The sequence below is a fragment of the Halyomorpha halys genome, unplaced genomic scaffold, assembly GCF_000696795.3.
Source record: "Halyomorpha halys isolate HHAL.00 unplaced genomic scaffold, Hhal_1.1 Scaffold455.1, whole genome shotgun sequence".
Taxonomy (NCBI): domain Eukaryota; kingdom Metazoa; phylum Arthropoda; class Insecta; order Hemiptera; family Pentatomidae; genus Halyomorpha; species Halyomorpha halys.
The window spans coordinates 767,991-787,501 of record NW_027111717.1 but is presented as its reverse complement, the minus strand read 5'-3'; the positions used below and the strand labels follow the sequence as shown (position 1 = coordinate 787,501).

At 29.3% G+C, this 19,511-nt stretch overlaps 1 protein-coding gene across 9 annotated transcripts in view; it reads right to left on the bottom strand.

Annotated features, from left to right (window-relative positions):
- The window catches only part of LOC106682966 (dystrophin), a 616,519-nt gene that overhangs the window by 317,380 nt on the left and 279,628 nt on the right, over positions 1–19,511 (bottom strand). For 8 of the 9 annotated variants that reach the window (XM_067049744.1, XM_067049742.1, XM_067049748.1 and 5 more), the window contains one exon: positions 4,073–4,134. In XM_067049744.1, the coding sequence (XP_066905845.1) occupies positions 4,073–4,134 (62 nt within the window). Of the gene's footprint in view, positions 1–4,072; positions 4,135–6,330; positions 6,437–19,511 lie in introns of those variants that run through there. The other variant, XM_067049745.1, reaches the window with a different exon arrangement.

Here is a 19,511-nt window from a genome sequence, read left to right as displayed (position 1 = left end):
CTGGAAACACCTGGCAGTTGAGCGTTATAACATAATAAATAATATCACCCGTGGATCAACTACGGGATTCGGGAGAGCCTCCCTGGGATCACTCAACCTGGAAACACCTGGCAGTTGAGCATTATCTTGACTAAATCATCTCCCAGCACAACCAGTGATCTAGAAACAGTACTTCCTCACCGAGTATTGAACCAAACAACCTAAATGGACAGCACTAATATATTTACTTGTTTTTGAGAGAACAATATTCTCTTATAACTAAGGAGGACACAATTCTTACAATTAAAAATATTGTATATCTAACATTATACAAAAGGTACACATTTTACAGAATACATGATCCGGATATCCGGATACAATTTCGAAGTTTTGAATTACATACAAATAACATTTAAGATTCAATTCATCAATAGAGTCAGGAGTTTATATAACTAATTTAGACTAATATTATTCAATTTTGCCACGTATCGGAGCGAGTGGAAATTAACTAATAATGGTAACAATCCTCCAATACCTTACCATCACAACCTGAGTAAGTCTTCTTTGGGTCTAACGTATATTTGAGTAAAATGATTTTAAGCGTCATTGCATATTTCTCGGAAAGTCTTAGTTGGGAAAAGATTCTGAGATATGCTATTGGAGAATTAATCATTTAATAACTTCGTGAACAACTGCTTTAATGAAAACCCTATAGTACTACGGATTGTAGGTCGATTCCCGTAATACACGTAAAGCTGAAACAGTAAAGTTTTATTTTTTCAATTATAAAATGAAGAATCGATGCCTCAATATCACCAAATCAATAGCATATAAGAAACTATACATGCATATACCAGCATGTAAGAAATTATAGCAAAAAAAACATTAAATTTGTCTGTCTCTAAAAATGGATGGCCCAAAATGGTAACTTGTATAGCCTGCTTGAAATGAGACTTCCGAAACAACCACATAGCGTCACCTAACTTCATTTACTAGCCATTCCAGCTACCCGGAACCAACTCCCAGGAGGAACAAGAATTGCTCCATTCCGGATAATTGAAGCCTCCCAACAGGGCTCAGAGCTATTCCCTAAGGAAAAGGATCTCCGTTCATTTGAAGGCGAAGCCAACTAAAGAAATGATTCTTCGAAGCGATATCACACTATATAAGTCGTAATTATTTGACTTATAACTAATAAATTGTACATCGTTAAAATAATTGAACCTTGAAAAAGAGTTAGAAGAAAATGAATGATTTGTAAAATGAAGGCTCGGTAAATGCTTTTTGAAAAAATATGGCAGAAAAATAAAAATATAATACTTTAGAAAAATTTACATTCAACTCTTTACCATTTATTTAGGGCTAAATTGTAAAAAAAATCTATACTGAAAATATTAAGAATGCAATTATGGTGTGAAATAATCTCATCAACTGAAAAAGGTTCCTGAATTAAAAATTAAATTATAAATTAACTATCTAATGAGTGTAAATGCAGTGATTATTTTAATTATTTTTTATGTACATAGTTTAATTATGTATATTTTCTTTATCCTTCTGTTTGTATATATTTAGAAGGATATTTAATTTATTTTTAAGTTTTTTTTTTCATTTATTTATTTATCTTTGTTCTTATATTATTTTATTTTAGTATGAATGTAATCAGTTATCACGATTATTTCTTTCCCAACAGCTTTGTGGCAGTTTGTAATATTTATCACTAAATTAAAAAATTTAAAAATAAAAATAAAACTAGCTAGTAACTGTGGTCAAACAAAAAAAATATCAGACAGGCGAACAAAAAACTCATTAAGCATGCGCCCAGTTTATTAACTTAACTAATATAACTTTTTTTTTTTTTTTTAAATATTTGGCCTTACAATGGTTATAATACGTCTAAATTATTACTCTTATTTCTCGAAATGATATCAATTTGAAAAAATTATTCCTCCCCTTGTATCTAAGTTAAATATAAAATTATTCCTCCCCTTGTATCTAAGTTAAATATAAAATTATTTTATAGTAAATATTTATCCATTTTCTATTAATCATAAAAAGATAGGGTGGTTAATTTAAAAAAAAAAAAATATAGGCACTTGAAAGGAAGACATTTTGAAAATTAGGCATTCTAGCCCTGCCAAACTATTTCAATGAGAATAAGACCTCGCTGATATTAAAGATTATATAATTGTACATTGCTAAGCCAAATGTGATCAAAATCGTTATAGTCGTTTTCCAGGAAATTAAAAAAATGTCAAAAATCGATAAAATAAATTGGTACTTTTCGTAAATCGATTTTGTCGAAGATATTTCTGTAGCATCCCAGAAATATTCCTCTCCCCCCCCCCAAAAAAAAAAAATATGTAATTTCAGATTTGGTTAGTTGGACTTATTGGACCTGAAATGTCTTTTTCCGTAAAAAATTCTAATTCGAAATTATGCATTTACTATATATTCCATACTTAGGCAACTGAAAGTAAAATTCGAATTAATGTCCCCTGGAGAATTAACAGGCATAGGTGAAAACATTTTTTCTATTTAATTAAAAGTTGTCACAAGTCTTGATAGTACAAGAGCCCAAGAGGAGAAAAAAATCAGTTATTTCACCCCAATGTTTTATTATAGTCAAAATTGTTGAGTCTGCCAAGTATACGTTGGGGGAATAAAAAGTGGCGACTTATTAAAAACGTTAAAATTAATTAATTATTCATTCCGAGCTGTATATCATTAAAACTACCAACAACAATAATAGAAAATCTAAGAGAACATCATTTAAAGTAGAGTAAATTGTGTAAACTTTAAGCCCTAATAGAGCTATTTATGTTAAAAATTCACGAGATATAGTTTTTTTTAAAAACAGTCATAAAAATGTTGTTCATAACGTACTGAAAGATCAGTAGTTAGTTAATTTGTTTTAAAAAATCTATATCACAAAAACCATTTGGCGTACAGATATCTGTTACCACTCAAATTAAAGCTTATTAAATTTACTATAAAATAGTTTATGACATTTATCGTCGTAGGAGTAGTAGCTTCCATGATATTCGCTAAAATAAATTAATTTGTAGTTGTTCGGACAAATTTTTTTTTGCCAAATTTAAATTCATATGTGAATATCATAAAAACTACTATCCCTACGAAGACAAGTGTCATTAACTACTTTATAGTAAGTTAAATTTCCTTTATTTTCAAAGCTGGCAGACAAATGTGCGTCTAATGGATCTAAAGAATTGTTTTTTCAAAAATCAAACATTTTATACGAACAACTAGAAATTAACAGTTTGTGAATTTATTTTACCAAATACTATACAAACTACTACTCCTACAAAGGTAAACGTTATAAATTATTTTATAGTAAATTTAATTACCTTTAATTTGAGTGCTGACAGACATTTGTACGTCCTATGGTTTCTGAAATAATGTTTTTCAAAACTCAAACTTATTGACCGAACAACTATAAATCAATTTATAGGAAATATCATGAAAACTACTATACCTACGAAGGTAAAGGTCTTAAACTACTTTATAGCACGTTAAGCTAGCTTTAATTTGAGTGCTAATAGACACCTATACGTCACATAGTTCCTGAGATATAGATATAACTACTAATCTTTTAGGACATTTTTAAGAAATCATGCTTTTTAAAAAGCTATATCTCGAGAACTATTTGACGTAAATAGCTCTATTAGGGCTCACATTTTAGCAAATTTACTCTCCTTTACATAATGTCCTTTTTTTATTTTCTAGTGTTGTTAATAGTTTTTAAGATATAGAGCTCCGAATGAAAAATTAATGTTTTTTTAAGGTTTTGAAACAGCCGCCATTTTTTATTCACCTTTCCTATTACTTGGCAGACTCATCAGTTTTGACTAGTAATTATACATAGTTTTCATTAAAGTAATAAATAATTGGGGTGAAATAACTGCCTTTTTTTCTTCACGGCTCTTGTACTATGATGAATCCCTGAAAAGTGTAGCGAATCGTCGGCAAATATATAATTATTAACAATTTTTTGTTTATTTTTTATCGCATCCCTACCCATATTCCTATTCAGAAAAATACTGACAATTATTTAAATAAATAAAATGATACTTACTTTTGATAGTTGTGAATTTATCCATTTCGCAAAAGTTTTCTTTTGTACGTCCTCCCGCTCATCTAGAAAAAAAAAATATTTTAGTGTAACTTAAATTATCATTTGTTCTAAAAACAAAATATATATATATTTTATATAGAATCCTAAATGTACTTAGGGGGTGGTAAATAAATGAGGGGACAAAGTACACAACAAAATTAAACCTAGTTCCAAGGCCGGCACAGTAAATACAACTTTTGTTTACGTATCCCACACACCAACCGCATACTTCATCAGACATTTTGTCGTATATCATTCAACTGTAGGCTGATAATAGCAATTTCACCGTAAGTAGGGAAGATAGTGAGATAATAAATTCAAAGATATTTACACGAACTGGTGCAGAAGCCGTGGTATTTTGCCTCAGGAAATAATTCATATAACCTACATTCTTTGTACGGTATTTATGGAATAAATTCCTGGACGCTCGTTAAAATAAAAAAAATGCATAGAACAATAACTCATGTTTTGGTAATCTTATAAAATAAACAGAATAGTTAACTCAGATAACAACATTCAATGAAATACACACAAAAAAAAACAGTAAAATGATTAAATTTATAGAAATTGATAAAAAAAGAATTACTATAAATAATATAGTGATGCATGTTAGTTGAAACGTAGAGTATGGATAATTGAAGTAGAATATGATTTTTTTTTCTTTAACAAGTTTCATAACACCACAAAATTTTACCTAATTATTTATTACCATATAAACTATTTCGTAATATATTGTAGAAATAATTTAATGTTTTTTTTTGTCATTCGAAACTATTACTTGATAATAGTAATACTAATAGTAGATGAAACTTTCTTGGTAAGAAATACTAAGGACCAAGAATTAGTGAAACTGCTAGATAATATTACAAAACTTCTACAAAAGACTGACAGAAACACTTAACTACAATACACCCTGAAAACGACGGAGAAAGTAACCAAGTGATAAATGAAATAAGTCAACTTAAACTCCTGAGATGAGAAAGCTAGTAACAAATTTGTTTATAGCAACACAATTTGCAAATTTCAGACGTATAAATTTTATTTTGGTGTTAGTAAATATATAAATTTCTTTTCGTAAACTAAACTATTTCATAATAAACAATCTATTGTCTAGGTCAAGACTTATCCCATTAATTTTTACATAATTGTCTCAAAAATGTTGATTACTCATTAAACCACTTTCAAAATGAAATTTATGGTTTAATTATTTAACAAATATTATATCTCGATTTAAAAAATAAATACATGTTTAACGTTAATTATAATAACTTTGATGTCTTAAGTTCAATGAAAACCATTTTGGGATTTGTAAAGGTTTATAACGACAATATGAAGTGAGTCCAAACTTCGATCAAGAATTATTATAATTAGATATTAATCCTATAATAAAACCCAAACCACTTTTGAATAAAGAAATGTTATCACAATTCCGCAATATACTGGGCCATTTCGGACTCAGTTACACAGAGATTAATTATAAGAATTGTGAAAGTACATTATAGTAATAATTTGAGTTAATAATAGAAAAAAAAAAAAAAATTGTTTTATTTGTAATAAAATAATCTATGGTACTCGCTCAAAATATTTATGCATTTTTTTTTTAGTTTTTAATCTTTTTTGGGGCTATAACGTTTCGGCTAAATTATTATAATATATTTGGCGACATCGGTATCTTGATTTTATAGAGGCATAACTTAAAAAATATTTTTATTTTGCATTAGATGTACTACAAAAATGATATTGTAGAAGGGAGATTTTGGGATGGTCTGTAGGTATTCCCTAGTAAAGAAAAACATACTGGTCTTCAGTACTTTGAATTATGGCCGATACAAAGTAAGGATAAAAACTTTTTTTTTTTTAATTTTTATTTATTGTAATTTACAACTGTACAAAATAATACAATAGTAAATATGTTGTATGTTTCATATACACTTGAAAATCTTGGGAAGGAACCACCCATTGGTGGTACTTCAAACATTAATTTAAACTAGAAGGTCCCGTGGCCATCTAGGATAAAAACTTATTTTTAAAGTTTTACTACTATTACAACACAATAGTAAAACACCGATATAAACCTTAAATCTAATGTAGCTTTAAAAGAATAATTGATATATAAATGCCGATTTTCTTTTGTTCCAAAGACGTCATATTTCAGGTTATGTTCTGCTATAATACGATCTTATATGTACAGATTACAATAAAACTGAGCTAAAACTTACGAGGGGCTAGCCTCTTCTGTAGAGGCCACATCGGAGGAGCAGATCCGTCCCGTCGAAGGAGAACACTAAAATATCTCGACGAAAAATAATGAACAAAGGGGCGGCCGGCAAGAGAAGGAAGGCGGCTATCTCAGATATGAAAGTCATAAATGGCTGATAATGCACAGCTGTAATCATATCTTAGAGCAAACAGTTACCAGTAGTAACTGTGTCCATTATTGTCTAGTGGCTAGCGGTTCTTTCACAGTAGCAGGTGTATAATATAATAAACTTTCAATATTTTATAATTAATTAAAATATTACACTTATTCATTTAGAAAAAAAAATAAAAAAGTCGTAAGCAGGGTTACGTCAATAATTTTGTATTTTCTCTTTATTTTGTATTATATAAGACATGAAAAGTAATTTCTAAAGTCTTTAGTAGTTTAAATTATTTTTTTGTGGTTATTAACTTCGTAATTTACAATTAAAATGATATAATTTATTTTTTAAACCAATTTTTTTTTAAAATTTATTTAATGTGATTTACAACTGTACAAATAATAAATACAATAAGTAAATATGTTATATGTTTCATATACACTTGAAAATCTTGGGAAGGAACCACCCATTGGTGGTACTTCAAGCATTAAATTAGAATGTCCCGTGGCCATCTTCTTTTCAGACGCCTCAGAGGATTATCAGAGATTGTTAAAGATGAAAGATTAAGAATTAATGGGTTAGGTAAGGAGTTTGGAATGCCAAGACGCATATATGTTTTGGGCCACATCTGCAACGAATGGGATGTTAAGGTCTTTGTGAATGAGTCTATTTGTTACGTAATAAGGAGCATCAAGGTTTTTACGTAGGATTTTGGATTGTAAGGATTGGATGCGGGAGGAATTGGATGGTTTGGTAGAGCACCAGAGCTCAATTCCTATGTCCAAATTGGTCTGATTATCGTAGTGTATACTAATTTTTTGTAGTGAATGGTAAGTTTAGAGCGTTTGTCAAGTGTTGTAGCAACCGGAATCTACGAGCTGTATCTTGTCGTTTCAGTCTTGTGTGTGGATTCCAAGTAAGTCTCTTGTCAAGATGGAGTCCTAAGTATCGAATCTGTTCAACAGGCGTTAGTTTAAACCAATGTAAATATATTGTTAGTATAAATTTCGTATATAGTATATATAGAGAAAAATGCTGCCCAAATACATTGGATTGCTACATTACACAGCATACTAATCAATCCGTGATCGGAGCTATATAAATTACATATTTTTACATGATGTAATAAAATATAAAGAAAACTTTTTTTTTTTTTTTTTTTCAATCAATTTCAGTTTACACACTAAATACAAATATTTCGATTTATTCATTTTTTCTTTCCCTTTCTTGTCCATTCCATTACTTAATTTTTATTTCATTTGATCGACAAATTCACTATCCCGAATTCCCCCTCTGAGATCCTCCTCAGTGACCCGCTAAACAAATTCACTATTAGACAGCGATGTGAGATCAAACCCGAGAAATACTAGTCACAGCAGTAGATCAGTTTAGAGTAAAACAAACAAATAAATACATTTTACCAAAACAAAACTAATACATAGATTTAAAGGAAAATATAATAAAAAGTTGGTTAAAAGAAATACTTGGTTGGATACATAAGTAAAAAATAAATAAATAAATAAAAATAAAATAATTTAATGAATAAATAAGTTAAAACACACAAATCGACAGGTCCACATATTAAAATAAATAAATAAAATAATGAATAATCTAGAGCTAATTCCCATGCAGGTAATGATCTATGATCCCAGGGAATCCAAAATAATATTTTCCGCCAAGATCGCAATATCCCTAATGCTAACACCTAAGCCTTCTAAGAAGCTCCTTGTTAAATATAATAGAAAATATAATTTTTTCTTTCTTCTCACCCTCGTACCCCTATTATCTCTCTAATTCTTTCCATATTCACTTTTCCTGATATTGACTTCTGCTCATAACGTCTTATTATTTTCAATTTTACTACTTACTCCCTTTTGAAATAGAATATATAATAATATAACTTCTTCATTATGTTATTTTTACTAATATATTTTCATGTTCCATGTATTATCGTTTTTCATTTCCTTTTTAGTATCATTTGCTTTATTCTTAATTTCTTATAATACTATTTCTTTGTAGTTTTTTTTCATTATATTAAGGTTGTTATCTCGTTTTTATTATGTATCTCGTACTCGACCAAGATGAAGGCCTGAACCTTAGGCCAAAAACGTAGTTCGCAAGTTACCATCACAGTTCTAAAAAACCGACCTATACCCTTGATCTCCTCACTCTAGAATCATGGATGATTCATTCATTTATTTCCATTCATTAAAAACCCAACCAATCGATTTATATATGCCCTCCCACGAAGCCACCTCCTTTAGCAAATCCTTTGACTTACGTGTGACCCCTTTCTGGAATTCTCTTCATATCTCTATTCGTCAATCCTCACCCATCATTTCCTTTAAACGACACCTATTCCTTCACCCACTACAGAACCAAACCTCCCCATCATTGTGAGCTATGAATACAGCCATTATTCATTACTATTATAAATTAGAATTTAACGTAAGGTTTTTATGTTATATCAAAATGTCCACTGAAACTTTTTTAAATGTCTGCCAAAAAATTTACCTTAATTTGTGAACAATGTATTTATTCGCAGAGGAAATTTGTCCCAGAATAAAATTATTTTTTTATTCATTCATTCATTCAAATTCCACTTAACGTGTATTTTTTCAGTATTTTAACCTCAAATTGTTTAGAGCTCACCTTTAGGACCAATTTTCAATAAACAAGTAAGTAAGTCTTTAACAAGTAAAATTTGTACTAAAGTTGAATGAAATGACAATCCGTTATGTTTGTGTTTTATTGGTTCATTAATTTCTGATACATGATGAGTATATAATAAAAACTTTGAACTTAAATGTTGTATCTTCGTTAATTACTTTATATTACTTTTTACTTTACTTATAAGAAATATTAGTACGGTGTGTATTATATCTAATATATTTGGACAGCACTGCTTTCCTCTCTTGATAGATTGGCGCTCGAAGAGGGAAAAAGTTTGAAAATTTAAAAGTCACTCTCCCTCTTTCTCATCAATAACAAAATTAATTAAGGAAAAGTAATAGGGGAGTCGCGACCTGCGGGAGCGCCAATGGAGCAGCCGTACTTTAACTTATAGGTAATAAATCCAGACCACTTAATTTAACCGAGCCAGGTGAGCCTTAATTAACAGTGCAATTAGCCAAGCCTCGAGGAAAAGAAGTTGGAATAACGACCTTTTCTGGCAGTCTATTTGACACTGAAATCTGACTTGGCTGGAATAACTCTAACATGTTCCATAGTTTTTTCAAAATTCCTAAAAGTAGTGATCAAACCTATGAGCAGTTATCACTTCGTTTCAAAAGCAGAGATGCATAAAAACTGAAACTTTCAAAGTCATAACACGACAATAACTCAATTACATCCACCATTTAAGTTTTGATCATTTTTTTTGTTCCCTGCTAAAATATAATTTTGGAAAATGGACATAACGGATTAAGTCTAATAAAATTATAAGTCAAACTAGATGTAATTGTTACAAAACTGTTTGAAAAAGACGAGATAGTATAAAGTTTACAAATCTTTAGGATTGCGTTGATATATATTTTTTACATTTTTAGGGCTTAAACCAATAACTTCTAAAGTATCACTATCAGCCTGATAATATATTTTGGAAAATGTCATAAAAACTAATTTTAGGAAAATAATCATTATAAGCTACTTTATGGTGTATTCAACTCGCCTCAAATTGAGACATAATAGTAATCTTTACGTATAAAGATTTCCAAAATACTGTTTTTTAAAACTATAAAATATTTTCTAGGAACAGCATTCTTATTGATATTTGTAAAAATAGATTCATAAAGTAATGATTTTTCTTGATTTGGATTATAAATAAGTGTTTGAAAAAAATTGTATCTGGAGAATCTTGCAACATACAGAATAATATTAGAGCTCAAATTGAAGCTCATTAAATGCAGACACTATAAAGTATGTTATGATGTTATATCAGCTACTTGTAATACTTTACGAGTTGCTGGCAATAAACCGGACCCCCCTACAGAATCCATTAACAGAAACTAATTGGTACCTTCAAAGTACAGGTAAATTTATACCATCTTCCTCTAGATTTATTTGGATTCTAAAAGGCTCATAATAAATAAATATATTTAAAAATACATAAGTAGAATGAAAAAAGAGTTTTTGATCATATCAATATACGTGAGGTCTTCTTCGGTTCAGTACATAGTAATACTTTAGAATTTCTTGACAACGGTTATACCAGGTGAAGTAGTCAGCACTTAAGTTCAATGTTTCAGGTTTTATCCTAAACAAACTATTAAGTTAATAATAGCTAAGTGGTCGACCTAAAGGTAAAGATAGGCAGGGCCTGGTCCTATTAAAATTGGCAAATATTTTCTTTTAATGTTAATCTTCATATTTGACAATGATTGCCACTCTTCCAACACAGATGCTAGGTACAAATGTATGACACCATCTTAGTACGAGAGCCTGGAAGAATTTAAATTATACAAAATTGTGTTAAAAAAATGCAAAAGGGTAGATCATATGTGCCCCCTAACAGCAGTGCTAAACTTATAAACTAAATGCTTTTATATATATATATGCACATTTGGCTGTTGGGTGCTCCATTCTACCCTACCAGCTGTCCGAGTACTCGGCATATATATATTCTAATAATAGTGCATTTTGATGTTGTGAGAGCTGAACTACCTAATAGAAGTAAATACTGCTATTTTGAGTTATTCAAAATAGCTAAATTGTACTCTTAGAAACATAATTTTATTATACAAGATTTACAAAAATTAGGTATTTGGAAAGTCAAATATTTTGTTACATATTGGGAAAATTGGGTACTCATTTCGCCTTAGAACCACAGAAAGGTTACATTAATCCCGGTAGATGGCGCTGGAGCCCTTGCCAGCTTGAAGGGAAGGCAACTTGGGGCTGAAAGATATAGTACAAGAGCCAAAGAGGAGAAAAAAGGTAGTTATCTCACCCCAATTTATGATTACTTTAATGAAAACTATGTATAATTAATAGTCAAAATTGGTGAGTCTGCCAAGTATAGGAAGGGGGAATAAAAAATGGCGGCTGTTTCAAAACCTTAAATAACCTTTAATTTTTCATTCGAAGCTCTATATCTTAAAAACTACCAACAACACTAGAAAATCTAAAAGAACATTATTTAAAGAAGAGTAAATATATTACTTCCTGACCTTTACTTTCGTAGGAATAATAGTTTTTATGATATTTGCTAAAATAAATTGATTCTTAAATTGTTCGGACAGTAAGATAGATTTATGAAAAACTTTATTTCAGAAACCATTGGACGTTCAGATGTCACCCAGCGCTCAACTTAAAGCTAGTTAAATTTACTATAAGTTAGTTAATAGTGTTTATCTTTGTAGCAGTTGTAGTTTTTATGATATTTGACGAAATAAACTCACAACATGTTAATTTCTAGTTGTTCGTATAAAATGTTGGATTTTTCAAAAAATATATCTCTAGAACCATAAGACGCACATATGTCTGCCAGCATTTAAAATAAAGGAAATTTAACTTACTATAAAGTAATTTATGACACTTATCTTCGTAGGGGTAGTAGTTTTTATGATATTTAGATATGAATATAAATTTGGCAAATGAAAATTTGTCCGAACAACTATAAATCGATTTATTTTAGCAAATTTCATGAAAACTACTATTTCTACGCAGGTAAAGGTCATAGAGTACTATATAGTACATTAAACTAGCTTTAATTTGATTGCTAATAGACATCTGTACGTCACATATATAGATCAGATATAGATTTCTTAAAATAAATTAACTGCCAACTGATATTTCAGTATCTAGCAACATTTCATAAATATGTTGTATGGAACAACATTTTTATGAAACTTTTTTTTAAAAAAGCTATATCTGGAGAACTATTCAAATAACGTATATTAATGGACGTAAATAGCTCTATTAGGGCTCATATTTTAGACGATTTATTTTTCTTTAAACAATATTCTTTTATATTTTCTTGTGTTGTTGGTAGTTTTGAAGATAGAGCTCTGAATGAAAAAGTTGTCATTAAAATAACAAAAGTTGGGGTAAAATAAGCCTTTTTTTCTCCCCGGCTCTTGTACTAAGTGTAGAACATTGTAATAGACAAATGTAAATAATGTTTTAATTGTTATAGTTATTAATCTTAAATTATACTCTACTATAAACAATGTACTTTTTAAATAATTAGTAGAAGAAATTCATTCTTCTAAAAAACTGTTGTTATTTTTTCATGGTAGGGCAAACAATGAAGTTGCGAAACGTGGTCTCAATACAAAAAAAAAACCATAACATAATTTGTTAATTATGTTTATTTATTTCAATTTTATTTAATGTTTTAAAGATTTTTTGGGTAATTATTATTGTCTAATTTATTATTTTTATGATTTTTTATAATTTCAAAAAATTTACTTATTTTTTACCTTAACACACTAAAGCCTATTTTTAATGCCTGTAATTTAGTCGAGAAGTAATAACGATGACCTCTGACTCATACAACAGTTCCAAATCAAATTCATATACTTGTTTATTGAGGCATTAACAAAGTTTTTAAAAAATGTTAATTTATACATAAATAAAGACATTATGCTGGTAATAGTTTATTTTTTCGGAAGCAGACGTATAAAACTTTAAAAATAGGGCAGTTCACAAAGGCAATGCTGGGGCACTAAGAGGAACAGTACAATGGTTGCACTTTCCGAGCGATTTAACTTCTACATCAAGACCAGCCCACGCTGCCATCTTCGTTTTTCCCCTTGACTTTTGCCCATTGAAGGCAAGAGAAAATTATCCGTTGCAAGTACCTTCTTTGAATGATTTTTGCCAAAAATACTAGAGAAATATTACTTTAAAGTTTTTAAAGAAGAAACATTTGTAATTTGATTAAAAAATGGCTTGTGAATCTATTGAATCAAATAACAATCAGTGTCTGGTCGAATTCGTTATATATATATATATAGGAATATATCTTCCAAAAATACATCTAATTAAAAAATAGTGTACTTCTAATAATTCCAAAAGTGCGAAGAAAAATATGGAACATTAAAAAAATAAAATAAAATTGGTTAACTTAAACCAACCTTTAATTGCTAAGGCCTAAGGGTACTATTCTTGGTCCTATCCTTTATACAGTTTATACAGATGCACACATACAGTTTATATCCTAACACTGCCCTTACCACGTATGCCGATGACACATGTCTATTATCTATTATTAGTGTATGATGACCCTTCTATTGCACCCAAACCCTCCAATCCCACGTCACCTCCCTTGAAGAATAGTGTCAAAACTGGAGAATTAAAATAAATTCCAATAAAAACCACCAAATTACGTTTACCCTTTATCAAAAACCCATAACTTTCTACTACACAGTATCCTTTATTAATAACCTACGCATTCCTGTCGAACAGATCCGTTACATAGAACTACATCTGGAAAAACGTCTGACATGGAATCCTCAAACAAGCCTGAAAAGACAGAAAACTGCTCATCGATTCCGACTATTGCAACACTTTCAAGACCAACAGTCTAAATTTCCATTTATCTATTTGCCAATCTGGACTTGAGTTGAGATTTGGGACTCCACTAAACCTAAGAATTCCTCACGTATCCCATTCTTACAGTTCAAATATTCAAGGCCCATTCAGGCCATTTGTCCAGAACCAGATACCAATCTTTCCATGATAAATTTTCCTAACACCCAAACCCTCTTGTTTCTAACCTGGTTTCTCCTTCATTACCTGATAATCTTCCTAGGTGTCTGAAAAGAAGATGGCCTTGAGATCTTCTTTAGAATTGTTATTGGAGTTCTAACAATGGGTAGATTCTCTACGTGTCTGTATCATGATTGAAATGTAACTCAGATCACATTTACTTTTTGTACATACTTACTAAAGTTGTAAATATCAATAAAGAAATTTAAAAAATAATTAAATAACTGCTAAAGTAATACAAATGTAAATTTAAAAAAAATTGATAATTTTTTTATAGGTTGGAAAACATACATAAAATTAAGCTAGTTGGAATAAAAAAGATAGATGTTCTTAACTAGTACTATTACAATTTATGAATACCATAACCTCACTCCGTTTAAACCTTGAAGAGTAAACCAGGAACTTGGGTAAACTTTAGCAAGAAAACTATTTGAGTTCAAGGACGTTTTAATACTACAAATATTATTGCTCTTCCAGACTCAAGCAAACAAAACCCGTATCTCATTAATGCAAGCAGCATTGAGGATTCAGTAACATAATTTGACTATTCATAGAATTTCAAATTACGTGTGCTGTCTCAGTTTTAGAACCCTTATTAAATGCAATAGCCTCATAACTAAAAAATAAAACCAAAAAATGTATTTCATTATTGATAAAAGTAACGGATCGATTAATAAAAAACAATAAGATTCTTCAAAACTGAATAGAAACTGCGTCTTTTATTTACATAATTCATACAATATTATACCAATACACAATGGAATACAAGAGTTTCTATGACATATCTTTAACCAGTCATACTATTTTTATTTATATATTATAATAAAATTCTATTATTATTAATAATTATCTATGATATAAAGCACATTTCATACACAAAAATAACTTGCTCCAACATCTACTATTTAAAAATCTCCATTACACTTTTTTCTACCAATACTAGTAAATAGTCATGTCAGAAGTACGGATTTATAAGATTTAAAAATATATATGTATATATATTTTATAAGAACCTTAACTGCGACTTTTATTAAACCTAAACTTATTTCACATCTACAGCCTAATCTGAATCGCCATTATTAACTACAACTTCATAGGTACTGTCAACCAAGGTTTATAAATGAAATTAAAAATTTTCATTTTTAATCTAATATTCAGTCTAAATCAATTCCATAGGGTTTCGATCATTTATGTAGGAACCTAAAATGGAGGACAAGTATTTTTAAACCTAAACTTATTCCACATCTACAGCCTAATCTGAATCGCCATTATTAATTACAACTTCATAGGTTCTGTCAACCAAGGTTTATAAATGAAATTAAAAATTTTCATTTTTAATCTTAAATTCAGTCTGAATCAATTCCATAGGGTTTCGATCATTTATGTAGGAACCTAAAATGGAGGACAAGTATTTTTAAACAGTGAATCCACGTATAACGGAAACCACTCTTCAAGTAAAACTTTATTATTCCGGCCAACAAAGTACATATTTAATGAATTTGAACTCTGTTACGGAATACCTTCATTCCAGAATTTTATTCCCCATCATTACTATGTACTACTTTACAACGGACACAAATATGGATAAACAAGCTCACTATTCCATAAGTAAATTTGGTGATCAATTATTACGAGTAAAAGTTGAATAATACTGTATTTTGTCGAATATATCAAAGCATTAACGAAAAATTATAATAAATAGAAAGTATGCATTATGTATCTTATAATTTCATGTATATAGTTGCTTAGTTACAAATTGATCCTTATATTAACTTACTTTGAATATTTAATTTATTTCGTATAAACGAAGAAAGTAGCATTGTGGTTTTCTTTTGTTTTATTACGACTTATTTTATAATTTTATCATTATCTTTCTTCACTTATTTTATTCATGGAATAAAATGCTTTAATGTTTAGTTTTTTTTGTAAAAAATCCTTTTATTGTTTTGATTTTTTTTCGGACATAGCTTCAGTGACGATATGTAAATAATTCAGTTATTTCATTTTTGTGTTCTTTTTATATCAACACCTTCTTAAACTCCGAATGACAGATAATCTTTCTTGCGGGTTTTCGTACAGTATGAAATTTGCAAGTTGCAGTATGAAACTTATTTTATTCATTTTTTAAATCAATATTATTATTATTTTTCGAATAATGAAATAGAAAATAAAAGTAATAAAAATCTGTAAACAGTTAATGGTTGGGAGGGAGAGACGGGAGATATAAAGTAATAAAAAGAAGGGCAGATCGGCCACGTTAAAAAACGCTGATACGGAGAGAGCCTACTCCAGATTCCAGCGTTCCACCGCTCTAGCAATTTCTCGGCCCATTGTCCAGGCACGTACTGCATTATGCACATAACGCCGAAGGAAGATTATAGGGATAAAGGTTTTAAACAATTAACATAACAACAAATCATGATCATCCCTTAGTGTTATGTGCTTATGTCGGAGTAATATTCTAACTATAAAAATACTAGGAATATAATAGTTATAAAGCCGAATACTCGCCGACTTATAAATTTAAAAAAATTGGAAGAGTACAGGGAAAAACTGTATAATTGTTTAGAATAATTGAAGTTGAAATACAAGCTTATCTTTTAATAATTTAGCACTAGCACAATAATCCAGTGTTTTTTTAAAAATTTAAATTCATTATACATGAGGCGAGGAGATAAATTCAAATTTGAATTTTTTTTTAGATACCCAAAAATATGCACAATTCAGGTGTTTGTTTCTCTGAACCAAATATTATTGGAACACTAATTTTTAGACTCTTCAAAACCACTTCAATATTGTTATCACGCCTAGTTAGTCTATTAAATTATCCTAGTTAATTAAGTTAACCCAGAAGTAATTTTAAACTAATTTCTTTTAATTTATCCTGATGTAAAACACGTTATAAAAATTGATAATAGAAAATTAACTCCCTAGCGGTACGCAGGACTAAAGTGGCATATTATTCGAAAGGGTCGCCGCATGTTTTTAGGTTTATATTCAACAACTCCTAATCTATTACCTAAAAGCTTAACAAAATAAATTAGAAAAAAATTAAGGATTACATTGTGCATATTTTGGTGCATAACAAGTAAGTGTATAAAGAAATAAATCGTCATAGATTTAAATGTAAACCTATTTTTACCCTTTAGGGATGTCATGATTATTTTGGAAACGTAAGCCCTCATAAAATAAATTAAATGTTAAACAATTTTTAAATTACATACGTAACATATTTATTTACATTTTTTTTTTCATTTTGTACATTTATTTATTAATTGGATTTTTTTACATTTATTTTTATTTCTATATTCCCATACTGTTTTCATCTAATAATTATCATATTTATGCTATAAATTTTCTTTCTATACTCCAATAGAGCCTATATTATTTTTTTATCTTATCATTTTCTTCTTATTCTGTATACATTTTCTATTCATTATGGTCATCTTTTTTGTACTAGGTTTTGTAGCCCTGAGGAACACCTAAACGTTGGCTCTAACAGAATGAGTTATAGTTACTTGTGTTCTCAATTGACCGCACCCCCTGTCATCTGATATAATCTCAGCGGTAGACAACATTTCATAATTTCACAAATTTTATTAATATTAAGATTTTTTCATCTTATACGGAATTTTGCATTATTTGAAACATCACTGAACAAAACATTGTTGGGTTTTATAAAAACATAAATCCAATAACAGCAGCGTGCTCCATTCTCAAGATGGGAGGTACCGCTAGATGCCATCTTGATCAAATCGCCTTCCTTTCCCTCATAAAAGTTTCATGTCACATCGGTTTCCGGTTGATCTATAGGAGAGGGCGATTACGAACCGCTAACGTAATCGCAACGAAAAAAGTTTGCTTAGTAGCGATAAAAATAACGGACAACCTATTCATAAGCAAAATGTCGTTCGATACTTCATTACCATAATAATGTAATATTTTATTATATTTTCTCGGTTATTGCGGAAAAGCCCAAAGCTTTTTATTATTATAGCTAAGAATCAATAAGAAATTGATTAGTGATAACAAAATTAAATTAGAAAACGTGATATAAATATTAAATATTATGTTTCTATGTTGTTTTTTTTATGTCAAGAAAAGTTAAATAAACCAAAATAATAAAAAACATCATATTGAAGAGATCATTTATTTATACATTCGTTTACAAGATTCATTCATAAAATATAAAGTCATAAAATAGTCACAATGTAACTGCAGTTATTCTACGACCAGTGAGTGATATTAACCGGAAACGTCAAATATAATATTTATAAAAAAAATAAGTAAGCAACTACTAGAGCAAAGCAGTGATATATCGAAAGTATAAGTACATATTTATAAATAAAAATTTTAACTCATTATAAATCCTCCCTAGGTAGTTTTTTTCCCTTAAATTTATGTAGTCTGAAAACAAAAATTACTTGATGGAACAACTATGGCGATTTCAAAATGTTCCACTCAATCTATTTCGGCCATTTCCCGATTTATACTGCTTTTACAGAGCTTCCTAGATTTAACGAGCGCACAACATTTTGTAATATTTTCCGACTCCGGCGTGTAAAGTTTAGAGTTTAAAAAACTCATGATGAAATAAGCTAGTTGCTAGGATAAGCTAGATTCAACGACTAGGGCTATTGAAGCTCGTAAATACTTGTTATTTAACGTTTAAATCTTGAGCTAATTCTTTCTGCAGCTTTCCTGGAATATTAACTAAAAGCACTCTCTAAAATTGTAAGCGTAGGTAAAATGGAACAGGAATAAAGTAAAATTTTTTACAGAAATTGTCTTGTAACTTTCACTTACTAATACATAGAACATATAGTAAGGAGAAGTATTGCGATCAAGAAAAATTTCGAATTCCGGTTTTAGACCGAAATTCACATTTTGGGGTCCCTGGAGCTCAAATAACCCAATCTTGCTGAGTGATCTGAGTGTCTGTTAACCTAAATCAAAAACGAAAAGTAGTATGAAGCTGAAATTATATATTTAAGTCAGGTGTATGTCTGGAATGTAAAACGTTGGGATACAACTTTTCCTATGCGCACAATTTTTTTTTTCAATTTCAAATTTTTTAATCATTCATTTTTCGCAAAAAGAAAACAAAAATCAGAACGGACTAGAACCACTATCGGATTTACAAAAAAGTGAAGTTAAAAAAATTCTACAAAAGTGAGATTTTTTTTTAATGATGAGAAGGATGGATATGGATAATATATATATATGGGGAGAAGAGGGTTGGGTGCGGTCAAAGAATAACACAGAAATAAGTTTTTAAAAAAATAATAAAAATTAATTAGGTAAAAAATAATAAATTGATATTAATA